This window comes from Cnephaeus nilssonii (genome assembly GCF_951640355.1).
Source record: "Cnephaeus nilssonii genome assembly, chromosome: 1".
NCBI classification, from domain to species: Eukaryota; Metazoa; Chordata; class Mammalia; order Chiroptera; family Vespertilionidae; genus Cnephaeus; species Cnephaeus nilssonii.
The window spans coordinates 75,898,613-75,918,472 of record NC_137072.1 but is presented as its reverse complement, the minus strand read 5'-3'; the positions used below and the strand labels follow the sequence as shown (position 1 = coordinate 75,918,472).

The following is a 19,860-nucleotide window of genomic DNA, read 5'->3' as shown; positions in this document are numbered from 1 at the left end:
CAGAAATGGCATACATTTTGTGCACCAGAAGCCATATACAAGAGCATTCCCAGCCACACTACTTCCGACAGCCCCAAACTGTAAACAACTCAAAAGCCCTTCAGCAGTAGAATGGCTGCATACTTTATATATCTTATTTTGTTATATTAGTGTGGTATTTTCATGCAATAAAATATTCTACAATACTTTAAATAAAAGAACTTCAGATACATGCAGAAAATTAGATGCATCTCAAAAATGAAAGAATTAGACACAAAATAATATGTGCCATATGCTTTTATTTCTGTATTAATCAACCACTGTTATGTCTAAAGTATAGAGTTAGACATCTAGGATGGTGTTTGCTTTTGTAGGGAAAAAGGCTCATTGGGGGAAATTTTTTGTGGAGGGCGTGGCTTCTGGGATGCTGGCAGTGTATTTCTTGGATAGGTGGTAAATACATGAGTATTTCTTTGTGACAATTCACTAACGTACATTTGTCTTCTGTGTTCTTTTCTGTATATCTTATAATCTGCAGCACATTTTCTGAAAAATTGAATATGGAAAATCATTATTTCTGTAAGAAAGCAAAATAAAGAGCCTGTGAACAATATGTACTGAAAACTTATACTGCAGAACACTGCAAGGTGCTGTAAGGGTGGATAAAAAGACACAGAAAAAAGTTCATCTACCATGTGCCAGATACACTGGAAATGCACCAAACAAGAAGCAAAATTTCCTGCTTCATGGAATTTATATCTTAGTATAGAAGACAGACAATAAAGAAATATATGTTTGTTTGTTTGTTTGTTTGTTTGTTTGTTTGTTTTTATGTATGTGGTGTCAGGCAGAAATGATTGCTATAAGAAAATGTAAAGTAGGGTAAGAGAAATATGAGTAACAGAGGCTACTTGGTGAGATAAGGTAGTCAAAGTAAGCCTTTCTGAGAGATTGACATTTATACAGACTTGAATGAAATTAGGCAAGGGGGAAAATCACTTGGCTATCTAAGGAAATAGCTTTTCAAGTAGAAAAGGCAGAAAAAGCGAAAATGTGGGGCCCAGAGAATTCATGAGATGCTTGAGGAACTGCCAAGAGGCCAAAGTAGTGGAGAGTTAGAAAAAATGGTAGAAAGATAAGAAGTTATAAAGGTAATGGCCAAAGAAACAGTTTTTCTTGGACTTAATGAAAGTAATGAGAACTTTGAATTTTATTCTAAATTTGTTGGAAAGTCATTGTAAAGTTTTAAAGCAGAAAATTATATGGTCAAACTTATGTTCCTAGTGCCTGTATGAAGCAAGAAACTGGGTGTCAGGGCTGAGTAGGAGCAGGGGTAAGGGAGTTAATAGGCTGCTGTAGTTTGTCAAGGTGAGAAAAATGGCTATTTGGACTGCAGAGATAATAAATTGTTGAAGTCTGGTATATTTTAAAGATAGTGCTGGCAGAATCTGCTGATGAATTGAATGTGGTAGAAATTTTGGAGCCTGAGCAATTGGGTTCACAGTAATACCATTAACTGAAATGGTAACACTCAGAAGAACAGAGAGTGAAAATTGAATATCCTGACCCCGTTTTTAGACATGCTTCATTAGAGAGAGCTTTTAGAAATCTATGGGGAGCTATTGAACAGGTACTTGCTTATATGAGACTGGAGTTCACGGAAAAGGTGTAGTTGGAAATATAAATTTTGGAAGTGGAGGAAACTGGAGACTAACTCCTGTGATGAAATGTCCAGACACGTTGATTATTCCTATTGATATCTACAGAGAGTAAGCTGTAGACTGACCGAGGTGCCTCAACAACTGTGAACAGGAGGCTGAATTGTAGATAGAAGATGCTCAAGAGAAAGGAGAAAACTTTAGGAAACTACTTTGCTATTATAAATGCTTTTCCCAGAATGAGTTCTACTCCGCAGTAAGAAAAATAGTTGAAAATTATTACTTGCCTACTGAAGCTAATGTCTCTGAAATTATGATGATTCAGAGAATGAAAGAAATGGCAAATTACATTCTTTTCAGAAGAGAACAAAAGATTAAATTATAAACAATTAGCAAGTGAACTTTAGTTTAGGCAAAATTCTAAAAAATATTAATATACTAGAAAAGTTTTAGATGTGGGATGTGAGGAAAAAAAGAGGAGTCAAGAGGATGGATAGCAAGGTTTGGGGCCTGAGCAACTGAAAGAATGGCATTGGCTGAGACAGGGAATATAGTCGGTATAACACATTTGAGGAAAATACATGTTGTGTTTGAGATGATTATTACACATCTGAATGGAGATAACCAATAGGCAATTGGACATATGAGTATGGATTTTGGGAGAGAAGTTTGAACTGAAGATAAAAATCTGAAGTATCATGTATATGGTATTTAAAACCATGAGACTGAATTAGATCACCAAGGAAGAATAACAAGGTCTTAGCCCTGGTGTAAACCAACATTAAGAGGTTAAGGACAAGGATAGCAACCTGTGATAGCCTGTGAATACAAAGTCTGAGAGAAGCAGTAAATCAGGAGGATGTTGTGCTCTGGAAGAGAGAGAAGGTTAACCAAGGAGGAGGGAACATCAACTGTGCCAAGTGCTATTGGTAAGACATATAAGGTGAGAATTCACCATCAGGTTTAGCCACATGGAGAGTGCAAATGTCCTTGAAAAGAGCAGTGTTAGTGAGATTATGAAGCCAAAGTTTGAAATGTGCTTAAGGAACAATGAAAGGAGAAGTGAAGGAGATAGTAAATACAGATCAATTTTTTAAGAACATTTTCTCAAAGTTTTGAAGCAGCAACTGATAGAGAAAGTGAGATCAAGACAATTTTGGTGTTTGTTTTAAGATGGGGGAAACAACAAAAGGAAACGTTGACCTTATAGGAGAGGGAGGGAAGAGTTATGGAGTAAACTCCTGAAGTAGGTGAGAGAAGGTAGGATCTAGTGTGCAGTTGTAGGAGTTGGCTTTCAGTGAGCGCCTCGTCAACAGGTGGAAAAGTCAAGTGTGAAGGCTTGACTGCTGGTAAGTAGAGGCAGTGGTGGGTTTCTTCAGAATGCTTTAATTTTCAATGAATGAGGATGGAAGCAATATCTTCAGTGAAGTTCAGAACAGACAAGATGTTAGGAGAGTTGAGAGGAAAAGATGTGACATAGACATCTAGGAGAATGGGAGCGTGAATGGTGAAGCGTAGTATGATGGTGGGGAAGCATTAAGAGTACGCTGGAGATTTGTGATCATGAATTTGAATTTAGATCAGTCAGTGTGGTTGTGTATTTTTCTCCAAACAAATTCAACTGCGTGGTATAGAAAAAGAAATGGTGGAGATTTGCATTTTATCAGGAGTATGGTAAAAAGCAAGTGTCGCAGAGTGGTGAAACAAAAGAGAAGCAAGTCTAAATTCTTTCATCTCTGTTGGAAACATTGCCGCCCCAGCTGCTTCCCTCAGAACCCCCTGGTAGAGCCCCAGAGGGGCTGGCAGGGGCTCTTGGTCTCTCCCCCCACCCCCTCACGTGTCACAGCAGAGGGAGAGAACAAGAAAAGAAAGCACTACAGGGTATGAGCCCACAGGAACAATGGTCTTTCAAAATGAAAAGATTCTGCGATAGAGAATGGGGTGTGCTGAGTCTTAAGGAGCCCTTAGTCCTTTGTTATGGATATCTATTATAAAAAATCAAATTTGGTGCACTTGTTTGAAATCTGGACATCCATGCTTAAAGAAGAGGGCCCTCAGACACTTAAAAATGTCTCATTTAATTAAAAAATATTGGCATTTAAATGGAAAATTAGACATTACTCAGTTACCCTACTCCATTTTTCTGTTTTGGAACCTAAATGCTGGTCTCCTCATTTACTAATAGAATTTCATGTTGTGAGATTGGGCCTTTTCCTCAGCCTGTGTGTGTGTGTGTGTGTGTGTGTGTGTGTGTGTGTGTTGAATGTTAGGAATGTCAGAAAAGAGGACATTATGTCCACTTGAGGGAGTCAAAGAAGGCTTCAGGGAAGAGGCATCATTTGAACTAGACTATAGATCTTGATATAATCCAGTCACTCTTTGGCTAATAAGGTTTATTGTTTTTAAAAGTTGAAATTAAAAATCAGAATAACAGTCAAAGAAAAACTTGATAATATGTTGTAGAATGATCCCAATAAAATTTATTTTATAGAATCAGAATTAAACAAGAAAACAGCCCATTCTCTTAGTATAATTATTTCTTTATTTCAAATATATTTATTCAACCTATTATGATCAAGTATCAATTATTCAAAAGAAGACTCTAGTTTAATTACAATAGCACCATATCTTGAGAACCTACTATGTTCCCAGAACAATCGTTTGATGTAAGTATTATTGAGTGTTAAATAACTGGTTTAAGTCACACAGTGTAAAATATGACATTACTCCTTAAAATCAATATGTAAATAATAATAAAGCTATGTTTTCTGAATAACACAAATATAAAAGATCAGTTCAGCAACATTTATTGAAAGACTATTAGGTACAGAACACTTTATTAGGTGCTGTGGGAAGAGAGATAAAAGATACAGAAGAGGAATCGCCTACCCTTTTATACAATTAATAAATATTTTTTTGGCCATGACTTAACTTTCTCCAATGAATCAGTTAACAGACGTTTCTAATAATGCTTAAACTTTTTCTGTTACCTTTCAAAGGAAGTTGTCATTTAAAAAATATGACACTGTCTTACCTATTTCTCTGTGCACATAAAATTTGAACTATTGCTCATATTTTCACGGTGACTTTACCTCTATTTCACATATCTTTTGAAAATATAAAAAATATTTCTCTGAGGAATATAATGTCACTGCGAAATTGAACTTCTAAAAGTGGTTCATTTAAATCTCTTCAAGTTAGTTTGCAGAGGAAATTCCTTATGTCACATGTTCATTTTATTCTAGTTTGGAAACTCACCTCCAGAAATCTGGAAAATACTAACCATGATGCCAGTTTACCTGGGTTTACTTTTAAATGCCTTTTCATGAATTGTATTATTTTGGTTTCACAAGACTCTAGTATAGAATTTCTACTACAGTTTTTATTACTTGAAGTCACAAACATATTTCTTCCCTGTATCTTTCTGCAGCTGGCGGGTGCCACCTAGAGGCCCAAGTACAGAATATACTGAAATAAGGGAAATAGATTTTTAATGGGACAGAGAGTAAAGGGATTAGCCAGCCAAAAAACATATACATAACACATAGACACAGACAACAGTGTGATGATAGCCAGAGGGAAAGGGAAGTGGGGGCTAAGTGGATATGGGCAAAGGGCGGGGAAATGGGCATAGAAAGAGACTTTACTTGGAGTGATAGGCACACAATGCAGTATGAGATGATGTTTTATTGAGTTGTACACTTGAAACCTGCATGGTTTTGTGAACCAATGTCACACCAATAAATTCAATTTTTTAAGTGTACTTAAATCTTTGTTTAAAATCTTTCAGTTCCCTATTTTTTTATCAAAATATTTTATTAAATGGAACAAAAATAATTTCTGCAAAATATTTAACACTATCAATCATGTCAATTTTCATATCTTATTTTAGCCAAGTGTTTCAATTTTATCAGTTCCATATGCCAATGTTATTTGGGTCAAGTAAAGTCAGATGTTCCTACTAATGTTAGTTTTCAAAGTGGTTATGGTACAACACAGAATCTGTGTAGGTAGAGCATTAATGAAAGATTCTGTGAAATCTCAGGATTAATATGGCATATATCATGACACCAGTCCTAACGTCATAGTGGCCTAGACCACTTGAATGTTGTGTCTCTAACAATTTAGTAGAACTGAAATTATGAAGGTGGCTGGTAATTAGCTTTTTATTCTTCCATTTTGTATCCAAGCATTTAGCAATTCAGTGCCATTCTGGATGCAGGGAGTCAACTTCCAGAATATCTCCCCTATCATATCCTCCCTCTGAACCAGATAGGCCACAGTGCAAGCATGGGATGGAAGCACAGCAGTGGGGAAGAAGGCCTACAATTATTTCAAAATGTGGGGAAGAGCTCTAGCTTTATTTGCATGACCATAATTACTAACATCTAGACTTTATTCCCATCCAAGGCTTGCAGTTTGGGAAAGCTTCAGATGTAAATACACAAGCACTTGGTGATAATCTTATTTCATTCAATAGCTTGAATTGATTTTCTCTTCATTCCCTCTTATTCACCCACACAAAAATCTTACCACATAAACTATGCTGATTGTTCTTCAATAAATTTTTACTTTAGGCTCAGATTCCATCTTCTCCTCCTTCATGGATTACCATATTACAAAGTCAAGCAAATGGGAGATTTATTATTTTTTATTATTATTATAATACTAGAGGCCCGGCGCACAAAATTCATGCACTCAGGGGGTTCCCTCAGCCTGGCCTGCACCCTCTCACATTCTAGGAGTCCTTGGGGGATGTCCGACTGACAGCTCCGTGGGGAGCAGGCCTAAGGCATCAGTTGGACATCCTTATAGCTGCCCTGGAGGCGGGAGAGGCTCCTGCCACTGCCACTGAGCTCCCCACCCGTAAGCCCGGCTTCTGGCTGAGTGGAGCTCCCTCTGTGGGAGCACACTGACCACCAGTGGGCAGCTCCTGCATTGAGTGTCTGCCCCCTGGTGGTCAGTGCACATCATAGCAACCGGTCATTCCACCCTTCAGTCAATTTGCATATTAGCCTTTTATTATATAGGATATTAACATCCTCAGCAGTGCAATGTTAAATAAATATTATACATTTCCAGTTTAAAAAAACCTGTAGAACTGGGAAAAAAGCTAAATCTTGTTCCTCTCTGAATTTCCTTAACTTAGTTCCCATTTTTCATTGTCCATCATGAAGGGTTTGGTATTCTGTCTCTGCTTGAACTTTCATAATGAATATAATCATTTGTCTTATTCTGTTCAGAAAAAATATATTTTTTTCTGTACATAAAAATGTAGTGTTTTTTTTCTTATATTTTCTTTTAATCTTTGTCCTGCACCTTGAAAGTGGAAATTTACTGATAAAACAGAAACTGGGGAAATGAAAGAAGGAATCACTTCAAATTGTATATATGCATGAGAAATTTTATGTCAACAAAGCATAATGGACAGAAAACTTGTAGAAAATAAATGAATACAAGTTGAGACAGGATCCATCTGGAAGAAGCAGGATGCTCACATGTGGAGGAGAGCTAGAAGGAAATTATGCATCAAGCAGACAGTTTCATTTTTTGGTCAGATTGAGGTGACCTTCAAAGCTTCTTCTGCAATTCCATATCTCTGAAAATGGCCTACAAACAAAAATGCATTCCATTCTACTGAGTTTTTCTCCTTTAGATACCAGTTTGGGAAGCAATCCAGTCCCGGACGGCAGTCACTCTAGTATAAACACCAGGCTTATTGGGTTGCCCACATTCATCTCCCCAGCTCACTATTCCAGCAAGGTACCAGATATCTCTAGCATCTGCACTAACCAGTGGTCCTCCAGAGTCACCCTAAAGGAGAAGGGAAAGATTAGTAGTTAATAATTCACTCATTACAGAGGAATTTGCTGTTTTTCTTCTAACTTGAGTTTAATGGAAGGGCAGGTTTTCAAAAGTCTTCAGTGTGTTCAAATGCACAAGTGATTCCCTCTAAATCATAATTCACATAAAGGAGGAGATTAACCACCAGAATTGGCTTAGCCTCAGGGTTCACACTGGGATTAAAGGCTCAATCTCTTTGGAGAACAGAATCCTTAACCTACCTGGTACATCTGACAAAGTAATTCTCCATAAAGGTTGCCTCTTTATCAGTGTCACATAGCTCTCAAAAGAAGGGTGATTAGTCTATCACTGATAATGAGCATGGACATTAGAGTCAAATACCTGGGCTTAAATCTCAAGTCTGGCCTTTCCAAGTTGGCTAAGACCTTTAATTTACTTATTTGAAATGCTCCTAATACTACCTACCTCTGATAATTATTTTGAAGATTATATAAAAGTGTCTAATGTGCTTAGCATAGAGCCTAGCACAAAGCAGAACTTAGCAAATACATATACAAAACCATAATTTCCAACTGTTTATACCTTGTGAACTACAGAGGGCTGTTCCTTATAACCAGTCATAAAAACAAGGTACTGGCTGATCATTCCTCAGACTCCTGGGTTCTCTAATTATTGAACACTCATTAAGTGTTCAGCATTCAATAAGACACTTAATTAATATATTATTTCATTAACTCCTATAATTCTGGCAACAAAACATGGGGTTGGGTTTCATTTTGTCTGTTTTAGCAATAAGGTAACTGAAACCCATAGAAGTTAAGTAATTTGCCTGTTGTCACATGCTAGTGTGGCAGACATGAATGTGAATCTAGAGTGATCTAACTCAGAAGCCCATGTTTTCCCTGTACATTATACTAACTTCCTTGTGAATTTTCCTTTGTCCATGTAAAACTATTAACTAACTAGAGGCCCGGTGCATGAAATTTGTGCACAGGGGTGTGTGTCCCTCAGCCCAGCCTGCACCCTCTCCAATCTGGGACCCCTCGAGGGATGTCCAACTGCCCGTTTAAGCCCGATCCTACTGGGCAGTTGGACATCCCTCTCACAATCCAGGACTGCAGGCACCCAACTGCTTGCCTGCCTGCCTGCCTGATTGCCCCTAACCACTTCTGCCTGCCAGCCTGATCACCCCCTAACCACTCCCCTGCCAGCCTGATTGATGCCTAATTGCTCCCCTGCCAGCCTGTTTGCCCCTAACTGCCCTCTCCTGCAGGCTTGATCACCCTCAACTGCCCTCCCTTACAGGCCTGGTCCCTCCCAACTGCCCTCCCCTGCTGGCCATCTTGTGGTGGCCATCTTGTGTCAACATGGGAGCAGCCATCTTGTGTGTTGGAGTGATGGTAAATTTGCATATTGCTCTTTTATTAGATAGGATACTTATAATAGCTGAATTTTAAATAATGTGTTTGTAATTTTTTTCTTTTTTAAATTTTTTTTTTATTGATTAAGGTATTACATATGTGTCCTTATCTCCCCATTGCCCCTCCCAACCTCCCCCCTCACTCATGCCCTCACCCCCTGGTGTCTGTGTCCATTGGTTAGGCATATATGCATGCACACAAGTCCTTTGGTTGATCTCTCCCCCTTACCGCCACCCTCCCCTACCTGTAATTTTTAAATATATTTTTATTGATTTCAGAGAAAGGAAGGGAGAGGGAGAGAGAAATAGAAACATCAATTATGAGAGAGAATCATTGCTCAGCTGCTTCCTGCATGCCCCACAATGGGATGGAGCCTGCAACCCGGGCTTGTGCCCTAAGCGGGAATCAAACCGTGAGTTCCTGGTTCATAGGTCAAAGCTCAACCACTGAGCCATGCCAGCCAGGCAACATGTTTGTAATTTTTAAGTCAATTACCAATAAGTATTTACTGATGCCCTAATATGTGGTAGGTAGAGATATAGAAAGAGTGGAAACACATGGGCCTTGCCCTCAAGGGGCCTACAATCTATTTATAGAAATATGATGTACCACATGATGCTATTTGAAAATAAATCATTTTGATCATTGACACCAAAGCCTATATGAAGGCAGAGCTGGTTAGCATGAAGAAATAGTAGATGCCGGAGACAACAAAGTTTAAATCTGTTTAAGAGACAGAAATGAAGAAGTCTGCGAATGAATTAATCAAAGAAAATATATAACAATGTATCCCACAGCATTACAAGATGGAAAATAAGGTGATGTCCAGCAAGTATCAAATAGAGAAAGATATACCTGTTCTGCTAACACTAGTGGTGGAAGTGATGGTTTATATGTGCTTTGTCTCATGCAGGGAAGCCAGAATCATGGGAGGAGAATTATAATCTTCAGGTGAAAAGAAGTGAAAAGGAAAATGCTATCAACTCAGCTATTCAGAGGCAGAAGCCTTTGGGGCTCTATTTTAACAAAATGCTTAAAAATTTCCTCTGCCTAGGACTACACCTCCCAACCTACACACATACACACACACACACACACACACACACACACGGGCACACACCAGCTTGCCTAGTTCTTAGATCCTGGCAGGTTGGGCTTCCTCCTCTGCTTAGGGCTACACTCCCATGTGCATTGTCTCAGCCCCAGCAAACCAGGTATTTCCACTGATTGTTTCTGTGCATTTTTAACATCCCCTAAGTCAGCCACCAGCCACTCTGAGCATTCTTTCTGCCAACACTGTCCAAGTTATTTTTCAAGGTACAATTATTTATTGTTGTTAATTCTCAGGTTACAAAGTTGCATAGCCTGCTGGGCCAGTGTTGCTCAATGGTTGAGCATCAACCTATAAATCAGGAGGTCGCACAGTTCAATTCCTAGTCAGGGCACATGCCGGGTTAGAGGGCATGCAGGAGGCAGCCAATCAATGATTCTGTCTCATCATTGATGTCTCTCTCTCTCTCTCCCTCTCCCTCTCCCTTCTTCTCAAAATCAATAAAAAAATATTTTTTAAAAGTTGCATAGCTTTTGTGGGGTCTGTTGATCTATCTCTAACCCTATTGTTTTCATAAATGCTATTATTTTTAGTGAGTGATTTAGTGGGAAATAGAACAGATAGTTTATTCAGAAATACACATAACAAAAACCTTTAAAATTAAAAGTAAGAAGCCAAACCAGGAAGCAACTTTAGTGATCAAGAAATGAAGTAATGAAGGAATAAATTGGAGTGTTAACAAAAGGAATGTTGGCAAAACAGGTATATATGGAAGATATGATAAAGAGGAAAACTATTCTAGGACTTGATTGACTCCATGTGAGGGAGATACAAGAGTAAAAGACCTCAAGAATAATGAAACCCCGATAATATGAATGAGAAACTTGAAAATGGAAAATCTAGTTAACATTTCATGATGCCTGTTGAGTTTGTGATGGCACAAATACAAATGTTAGTGTTATATTAACAACTTAAAACATACAAATGAAAATGGTTTGGGAGTAGGTGGAAATGTGAGACTGAATGTGGGCAAGAGGTTAATTCTGGACATGTAGATTTGGAAGTCATTAAAGTGATACTGACTTCTAAAAAAAAAAAAAAGATAGCTTCTTTGAATGAATACCTGGATAACAGAGAAAACTTTCATCTGAGACCTGAGTCTTAAGGGATAGCCAGGCTTAGAGAGGGGATGAGAAAGAAGAACCAAAGGAAGAAAGCAGAACCAAGTGCTGCAGCGGGGGGTTGAGGGTGAGGTACTTTTGCATATATTTGAAATTTCTGTAATAAAAATTTTAAAATAAAACACTAAAGAAGCATACAGCTGTTCCTCTGAAACTTTTAATAAGAAAGTTACTATTAATAGAGGTTGTGGTATTTGAATGAAAATCATAAGTGATGATCACAAATGTGAAAGCACAAGGTGTTTTCAATAGTTTTAGTGAAGTTGAAGGCAAATAGGATGAAGGGGATTACGATGAGAGAAGATGTAAAATAATATCTATAAAATGACTGTAGATCTGGTTTGTATGTCTATCAAAAAGTCAAATAAAATACAGCCAAATCAGCTAAGTCTCATTATTCAGGGTAGTTATGTTCTATGAAGTTGCTGCATAAACTGAATTAGTGAATTATGAATCATCATTGCTCCTAGGGGAAAGACAGGGTTAGGCTCCCATGAGCTTTGTTCAGATTTTTGTCAATTAATCAATACATAACCACATTGTTTGTGTGTTCCTGTTTAAAGTTACCTTATTTAACATATATTATTGATTCAGTAACATTGAACCCACAGCCAACAGCACTATATCTCATGCCTGAAAGAGGTTGATCTAACATACTTATTTTCTTCATAAGTCACCTCACAGCCTTCTTGCACTTTACTTCAGAACTATACATTGGGAACTATTTAAAATAGCAAAATCGCCAACAAAAAGCACAAAAATAAATGTGGAAATGTAGCATTAAATAGGCCACAAAAGAACATAAATTTATGCTGTTAAAGCTAAACAAGAAGGCAGCATCCCCTTTTTCAATCTGAAGTGGGAGCATGCTCACTGGATGACTACAAATTTTTTCCAATTTGTGCATGTTCATGAATGATCATGAATTTGCCTTGAGTATTGACCTTGGGTTTTCAAACAAATTTTAGCAAGTAGATGAGTTCACATGTACAGAATCTGCAAATAATGAGGATCAAGTGTAATTTCCAGTGAATCTTACTAAGTTGGTTTTATTTGAGTAGATTTATTTACAGAATCAATTTTGAATTTTTTGTAGAATGTTGTATTGGAACCAGTCTGCATTCCATTATGAACAAACAGAGCCTCAGAGCGGAAAAAAGAAACACAATGAAATGAGTTTAATCTTGAGTATTTGCCAGAAGTGTGAAAAAAGGGTCAATTGGGTGAAAGAGTTTAATGTGACAACTGAGCAATACTGAAGTGACTGACCCAGAGGTAAATGTTGGGAAAGGACTATGGTGAAATCAACTGTATACATTATGGGAAGAGAAACCAATCAAGTGGGGGGGAGGGGGGAGAAACAGGTGCAGTATGTATGAGAGAGAGAAAAAAAAATGGAAAGTTGAAAATCTTAAAAAATAATTATATCTACTCTGTGAATCCAGACTGGAAAGCATACAGAATAGCATGGAATTTCAAAGACCAAAATAAGGCTTAGAGAGCACATTAAATGTAAGATCTATCAAATCCCAAAATAAAAATTATAGGGGTATATAAGGACATACTCAAGGAATTACTTATTGATCCCCTCCAAAATTTTATCAAGCAATGTGCATGAAAACATATAGTTCATGGTTGTCATATCTGGCAAAGGTTCAAAGTCGACAGTGATAGCCTATGTACTGAAAAGCAAAATCAGAGTTCTAAAAGATGTCTATGCTATGGACCAAGATAGAAATATACTTATTCCTTTTATACAAAGTAAATAAATCTAAGAAATAAACATAAAACCGTGGACACCAGAAATAAAACAAATATTAAAAAATTCTGAGTCCTGGCTAATATGGCTCAGTCAGTTGGAACACTGTCCGGTGTCAAGGGAGGATGAGTGGAGAATGAGGCAGCACCTCCCTCCCCACTCCAGTGTCATGTCAGAGGAGTCCTGTTAAAGTAGAAGATTTAAATAAGATCCAGAGTCTCATAACAATACTCAAAATGTCAAGGATACATTTAAAAAGTATTATCATACCAAGAACCAAAAAAATTTCGAATGAGAGAAGGCAACCAACAAATACTGACACTGAGATGACAGAGATTTGGAATTATCTGACAAAGATTTTAAAGCAGACATTGCAAAAATGTCTTCATGGGAAATTATGACCATGCTTGAAACAAATAAAAAAAATTTTTCTGCAAAGAAAAAGATATAAAAAACAATCAAATGGAAATTTTAGAATTGAAAAATACAATGATCAAAATAAAAAATTTAAAAACTCAATACAGATGACAAAATAAAAAATCAGTGAATTTGAAGATAGAATGATAGAAATTACCTAACCTGGACAATAGAGAGAGTGAAAAAAAAAAATGAACAACAGAAGCTCAAGACCTCTGATACTGTAACAAAAGAACTAATGTTTCTGCCATTAGAGTCCCTGATGGAAAGAAAAAAGAATCGGATGGGGCTAAAAAGTATTCAAAGAAATAATGGCTGAAAGTTTTCCAAATTTGTCAAAGGTCAGAAACCTGCAGATTAAAAGGCTGAGCAAACCCCAAATAAGCTAACCCAAAGAAATCCATTCCAAGGTACATAATTAAATTTCTGAAAACTAAAGACAAAGAGAAAATTTTAACATAGCAATAGAGAAATGACAACCTCATCTATAAGGAAAAAATAATTCTAATAATAGCAGATTCCCCATTAGGAATCAAGGAGGCCATGATTTAAGTGCTGGAGGGGAAACTATCAATCCCAAATTCTATATCTGGCAAAATTATGCTTCAGAAATTAATAGGAAATAAGTATTTTGCCAGACAAAGAACATCTAAGGGAATTTGTCACCAGCAGAACTACACTAAAAGAATGGTCAAAGGAAGTTTCTGAAGCAGAAAACAAATGATAAAAAGAATCTTGGAAAACCAGGAAGGAAGAAAGAATGAAACTATGGGTAAATACACTTTTCTTTTCTTGAGTTTTCTATGTAAAATATTGTATGATATGGTTCCCTATACATATAGAGGAAATATTTAATATTTATTAATATTTAATATTATAAACAGAGAAGACTAAAGAGATTTGAAAGGAGGTAAGTTTTCTATTGTATACTCTGCTCAAACTAGTAAAATCTGAGCACCAGTAGACTGTGATAAGTTATGTGTGTATAATTTAGAGGAACCACAAAGTGTATTGTCCATAAAGAGATAATCTAGTCAAAAACACTAAAAGGAATTTTTAAAAAGTTACTTTGTAATTCTATTTATATAGCACTCTCAACCTTACTCTAAAAATTATTGATATGAAAAACAGATTGGTGATTGACAGATATTAGTGATGAGAAAGTGATGAGGGAAGAAAGTGGGTGTTATAGGAGATCTTTGTGGTGTTGAAATAGTTCTCACCTGCAGTGGTGGTTACACAAATCTACACATGTGATGAAATGCCATAGAACTAGAAGCACACACTGTACCAATGTCAATTTCCTAGCTTTTATGTTGTACTATAGTTATGTGAGATGTAACCACTAGGGACATTGGGTGAGGTGTACATATGAGCTCTCTGTACTATCTCTGCAACTTTCTGTAAATCTATAATTTTTTCAAAATATAAGGTGAACAAAAAGTTATGCAGCATAACAGTTTTGGCCAAAAAGTTATAGGCCAAACCACTTACCTGGCATGCATCTCTTTTTCCTTCCAAGGAGCCAGCACATAACATTCTAGGAGTTATAGTATTATTGTAAGCTTCAGGTTTATTGCAGGTTTTAGTGTCTATGAGGTTCACCTGCACTTGCCGTAGATGATTTTGACTGCCACCTAAAGCAAAAAAATAGTCTTTATATTTATTGATATACATATATTTTATAGACCTGAAGAAAGTCCTTCATAATTACTGGACAAGTTGATAATATAGAACCTTAGGTTATATATTTTTCAGATACAGTAATATTTGGGGAGATAATGTTTTTCTAAGAACTTTAAATAAAAAGTTAGGTGCCCAGGAAAAAAACCTCAAGTGGTGTGACTAATTTCTATTCCATTGTTAAGCTTAGGAGGTAATTTTAGTAGGAGGGCATGGTGGCTTTATGATTCTTTGATCTTCACAATTGAATATATTAATGATCCCCTCATCTTTTATGTCCTTAATTTCCTAGCAAAAAGTTCAGACATGTTTACTCTTTCAGATACCTTTCCAAGCACCATCACTATGGTAGTAGCGATGCCCTTGATAGTCATCTAAGGTTTGAAGGAATTTATGTATTTTCTAGATTTACAAGCAGAGCCTGATCTGGCCCAGGTCCAACCCACTAACATATTTTGACATAAAGACAATTCATTCTTTAAATGCCTTAGAATACTACAAGCAAATTAGATTACTATGATTTGAGTTTCTCTTCAGATTCTCACCATCATTTTGTAGTGCTCCAAATCCGGTCACAAACATCTCATCACCTGGGTGGAACTCATAGGATGCATCAGGGAGACAAACTCTATGTACCGAATTTGTGTAGGGAACAGGGCTGGAAAGCTCTACGACTGAAATGTCATAGTCGTGTGATGGATATTTGTATTTTTCATGCACGATTACCCTCCGGATGCCTTGTTTCATTTTAGAAGGAGATAGTGTTACTCCAAAGGAGGCAGTCCATCTGGTTGGGTCCTTATACCTGGGAAGGCAGATAGGAAGAATAAATTCTACTTTACCATGCTACCAATATAATGGTTTCCATGAAACAATTTAATCTGTCCATATGAGGTGTTTTTTAAATTATAGTTTCTATGTATACAAACAATCTGAGAATCTGGCTCATAGGTCAGATCAGGTAGAAACACCACAATAGCATGTATCTTGCTAATTTGCATGCTGAGTTACTACTCCAGACCTTAGGGCCTTTTGACATTTCTGGAATCAGTGACTCTGAGGAATATATGGAAAGCATATCCTGTACAGGATGAAAGAACTAAATGCATTCTATATGCACCATGTCACCTACCCCCACAAACATACATATTTCTCTGAAAACCAAAAAGACTCCACAGTAATTTAACAAAGCATTACAATCCTATATACTTTAGGTATTTTACACCAGGTTAAAAAGATTTTATTCCTTGGAATATAACTAGCCAACCTATTCAGTTATATAATTTGTTACTACCAGATTTCTTCATATTTAATTCTTATCATGGGAAATTTCCCCACTGGGGTCAAACCTACAACCCACCTAGCCTCCATATCTCTTTGATATGCAGCAGAGAGATATGGCTCTTCTCATTGATATCAAGCTCAAAGTCCAAAGATGTCTTAAAATTCCTGCTTCCTCTGACAAATTATTGTGTATTTTTCAATGGATAATTTACCTCGATGTACTTTGATGCCATTTCCATTTCCAGGCTATAAAACCTTTTACTAAGGTTTAAGAGTTTCCCCCTCTCTTTGTGATGTGTGTTATTTAAAATATACTAAACTCATCTCTCTTAAACTTCTTAGGTATTTTCTTCTTGCCAAGTCCCAATGCACTCTGCTTACCTACCCCCAATCACTCATGAGGTTCAAGACTTACATTCTAAAGCAGTGAGCGGCACTCACAAGCCATGAACCATTAATTAAAGTTGCTCCACAGCGATGGATCCCATCCAGTTGCAGGCTAGCTTGCCATGGCCATTCACCCTCTTCTACCTGTGTCCCACCAACAATCCTGAGACTCTGTTTTGTACTTTTATTCTTCCGAGTCCCACAACCTGCCCAAGAGAGATGATGCATTAGTTAGCAATTGTTTTTAAGTTTCAAATTGTGTTATTGTGTTCCAAGTTTTTCATACTTTGAGCTCCAGTAGTATCAAACATTTTCTCTTGTTTTTACCTTTCCTTAAACTGTTGTTTCATTATTTAACTCCTATTTATGTTGTAAGATTTAAACTAGTCATTACTTCCTCTAGGATGCTGTCTCTAACAATTCCCTATCCTCAAACTGGATTAGTTATGACTTTCTTTAATACCTCCATTAAAAAAAATGATACTCTATATATTGTGTGTGTATATAACTCTCTCCCTGTCTCTCATATATATCTATACTAATAAAAGGGTAATATGCTAATTAGCCTGGGACACCTTCCGGGAGACCTTTTGGAGGTCCTTCCAGAAAAAGCCATGGTGGCAGGGTGGAGGCAGAGGCAGGTTAGGGGCAATCAGGCTGGCAGGGGGGCAGTGGGGGTTACCAGGCTGGTGGGGGGGCAGTTGGGGGCGATCAGGCTGGCAGGGGGGCAGTTGGGGGCAATCAGGCCAGTGGGTTGGGGGCAGTTGGGGGTGAGCAAGCCAGCAGGGGGGAGCAGTTGGGGGCTTCAGGCTGGTGGGAGGGGCAGTTAGGGGTGATCAGGCCAGAAGGAGGGGCAGTTGGAGGCGATCAGGCCAGCAGGCAGAGTGGTTAATGGCGATCAGGCAGGCAGGCAGGTGAGCGGTTAGGAGCCAGTGGTCCCGATTGCGAGAGGGATGTCCAACCACCAGTTTAGGCCCGATCCCACAGCATCAAGCCCCTATCCACTTACACGTGCACACAGTCCCGTCTACCCATCCATGCCCGCTGTGCATGCAGCCTCCTGGTGATCACTCAATACAGCGTGAGGGCATCACAGCATGAGGGTGTCACGACCACATAGGCTTTTATTAATAGGATGTTTATTACAGGGTTTCTCAATCTTGGAAGTATTGACATTTGGGATGAATAGTTCTTAGTTGTGGGAGGCTATCCTTTATATAATAGGATGTTTAAAAGGACCCCTGACCTATACATACTAAATACCAGTAGCACACACATACACACACACACACACACACACACACACACACACACACACACAAAATCATGATAACCAAAAATGCCACCATGAGGCATGATTCTTTGAGGGTCAAAATTGCCCTTGTTTGAGAGCTATTGTTTTAGAATTATGTGTTCATGCACTAGTCCCTGTACATATAGTCCCATTAGAGTTTGAGCTTCTTTAGGCAGGGATATTATTTCATCCTTTATATCCCTATTGCCTGCCACAGCACTAGCACATAGTAGGTTCCAAATAAATATTGGTGACAAGAATATATTTTATTTAGATAATGAGATTATCCTTTGGTCTCATGCCTAGTTAAATTTATGTATCAGCCAACATTCTGAGCTGGTGAGTAACATATTTCCTTCCATCTTTTAAGATAAATATATTCTGTACTAATTCTGTAACTATCTAATGTACTCTCTAAATCCTGGTGCAATACTCTGCTATGAGGGAAGGAAATTCTAGGTCTAGAGTCTGTATTTTAAAATACAGGTAAAAAATGTTATCAAGGCCTTCAGTAATGTCATCAATATACATTCCAGCCCTATGATTGATTGCCTGTGATTTCCACAATATGGGATTAATCAAGAAGATTTTATTTGCCCTAGCCAGTTTGGCCTAGTGGATAGAGCATTTTCCTGCAGACTAAAGGGTCTTGGGTTTGATTCTGGTCAAGGGCACATGCCCAGGTTTCAGGCTTGATCCCTGGTAGGGGCTTTCCGGAGACAGTAATCAATGATTCTTTCTCATTATTGATGTTTCTATCTCTCTTTCTCTCTCCCTTCCTCTCTGAAATCAATAAAAAATATATTTTAAATAAAGAAGATTTTATTTTGTGTAGAATAACAAGTTTCTTCCTCTAGCTTAAAAATATCAACATTCAGATTACTTTTCTATAATCTTTAGAAAACTTTTGTGAAAGTATATTATAGTTATCTTCAATCAGAACATTAAGAAGTATTTTTGCCTCTTATTTAACAACTGCATGATTCACTTCCAATACACATATGCCATGAACACCCATACACATACTCCAAAATTCCCCCAATTTTGTTATTCTTTAGTAATAAAATGTGCCTCAGAGATAAGCTAAAGCACCATGAGCTATACTCAGAACACTCAAACTTTATTCTGACCCTTAACACCACATAAAGTAAGCCTAAATAATCTAGTGTTAACATTTTACATTCAAGTCATGTAATTTTAATAAATATATGAAACTTACAATTGTTTAGAAAGTTGTCCGTTTCTGTCTTGTTGATTTCTGAAATACACAGAAATGGTGAACAGGGTCAGCTCATCAGAATTGCATAATGCCTCTGAATACTTCAAATACTAAAGGCTGGTATTAATTCCATTTTAAGATACTATATCTCTAGGTTGTAAAGAAAGCAACATAGTTATTTTATCATAGACACTAGAGGCCCAGTGCATGAAATGAGTGCATGTGGGGGGGTCCCCTAAGCCCGGCCTACACCCTCTCCAATCCGGGACCCCTCGGGGGATGTCCGACTGCTGGTTTGCAGGGATTGGGCCTAAACTGGCAGTCGGACATCCCTTTCGCAATCCGGGACCGCTGTCTCCTAACTGCTCACCTGACTGCCTGCCTGATCACCCCTAACCACTCTGCCTGCCTGCCTGATCGCCCCTAACCCCTCTGTCTGCCTGCCAGATTGCCCCTAACCACTCTGCCTGCCTGCCTGATCACCCCTAACTGCTCTCCCCTGCCAGCCTAATTGCCCCTAACCACCTCTGCCTCAGCCCTGCCACCATGGCTTTGTCTGAAAGGACGTCCAGAAGGACATCCAGAAGACGTCTGGTCTATCCGGTCTAATTAGCACATTACCCTTTTATTAGTATAGATAGTATGTTCACTGCCTTGGGGAAAAGAGAGATCTGAACAGTGTTTCTTAAACTTTAGTAAGGATAAGAGTAACATAGGGAGCA

The 19,860-nt window shown here is 37.8% G+C and overlaps 1 protein-coding gene across 1 annotated transcript in view; it reads right to left on the bottom strand.

The window, feature by feature from the left end:
- Positions 1-7,020: 7,020 nt before the first annotated feature.
- The window catches only part of LOC307100067 (transmembrane protease serine 11E-like), a 40,768-nt gene continuing 27,928 nt past the window's right edge, over positions 7,021-19,860 (bottom strand). Inside the window, exons 6-10 of the mRNA XM_079772384.1 lie at positions 19,139-19,177; positions 16,654-16,831; positions 15,500-15,759; positions 14,766-14,908; positions 7,021-7,451 (exon numbers count right to left, since the gene is read on the bottom strand). Of these exons, the coding sequence (XP_079628510.1) occupies positions 7,290-7,451; positions 14,766-14,908; positions 15,500-15,759; positions 16,654-16,831; positions 19,139-19,177 (782 nt within the window). The 3' untranslated portion in view covers positions 7,021-7,289. The remainder of the gene's footprint in view (positions 7,452-14,765; positions 14,909-15,499; positions 15,760-16,653; positions 16,832-19,138; positions 19,178-19,860) is intronic.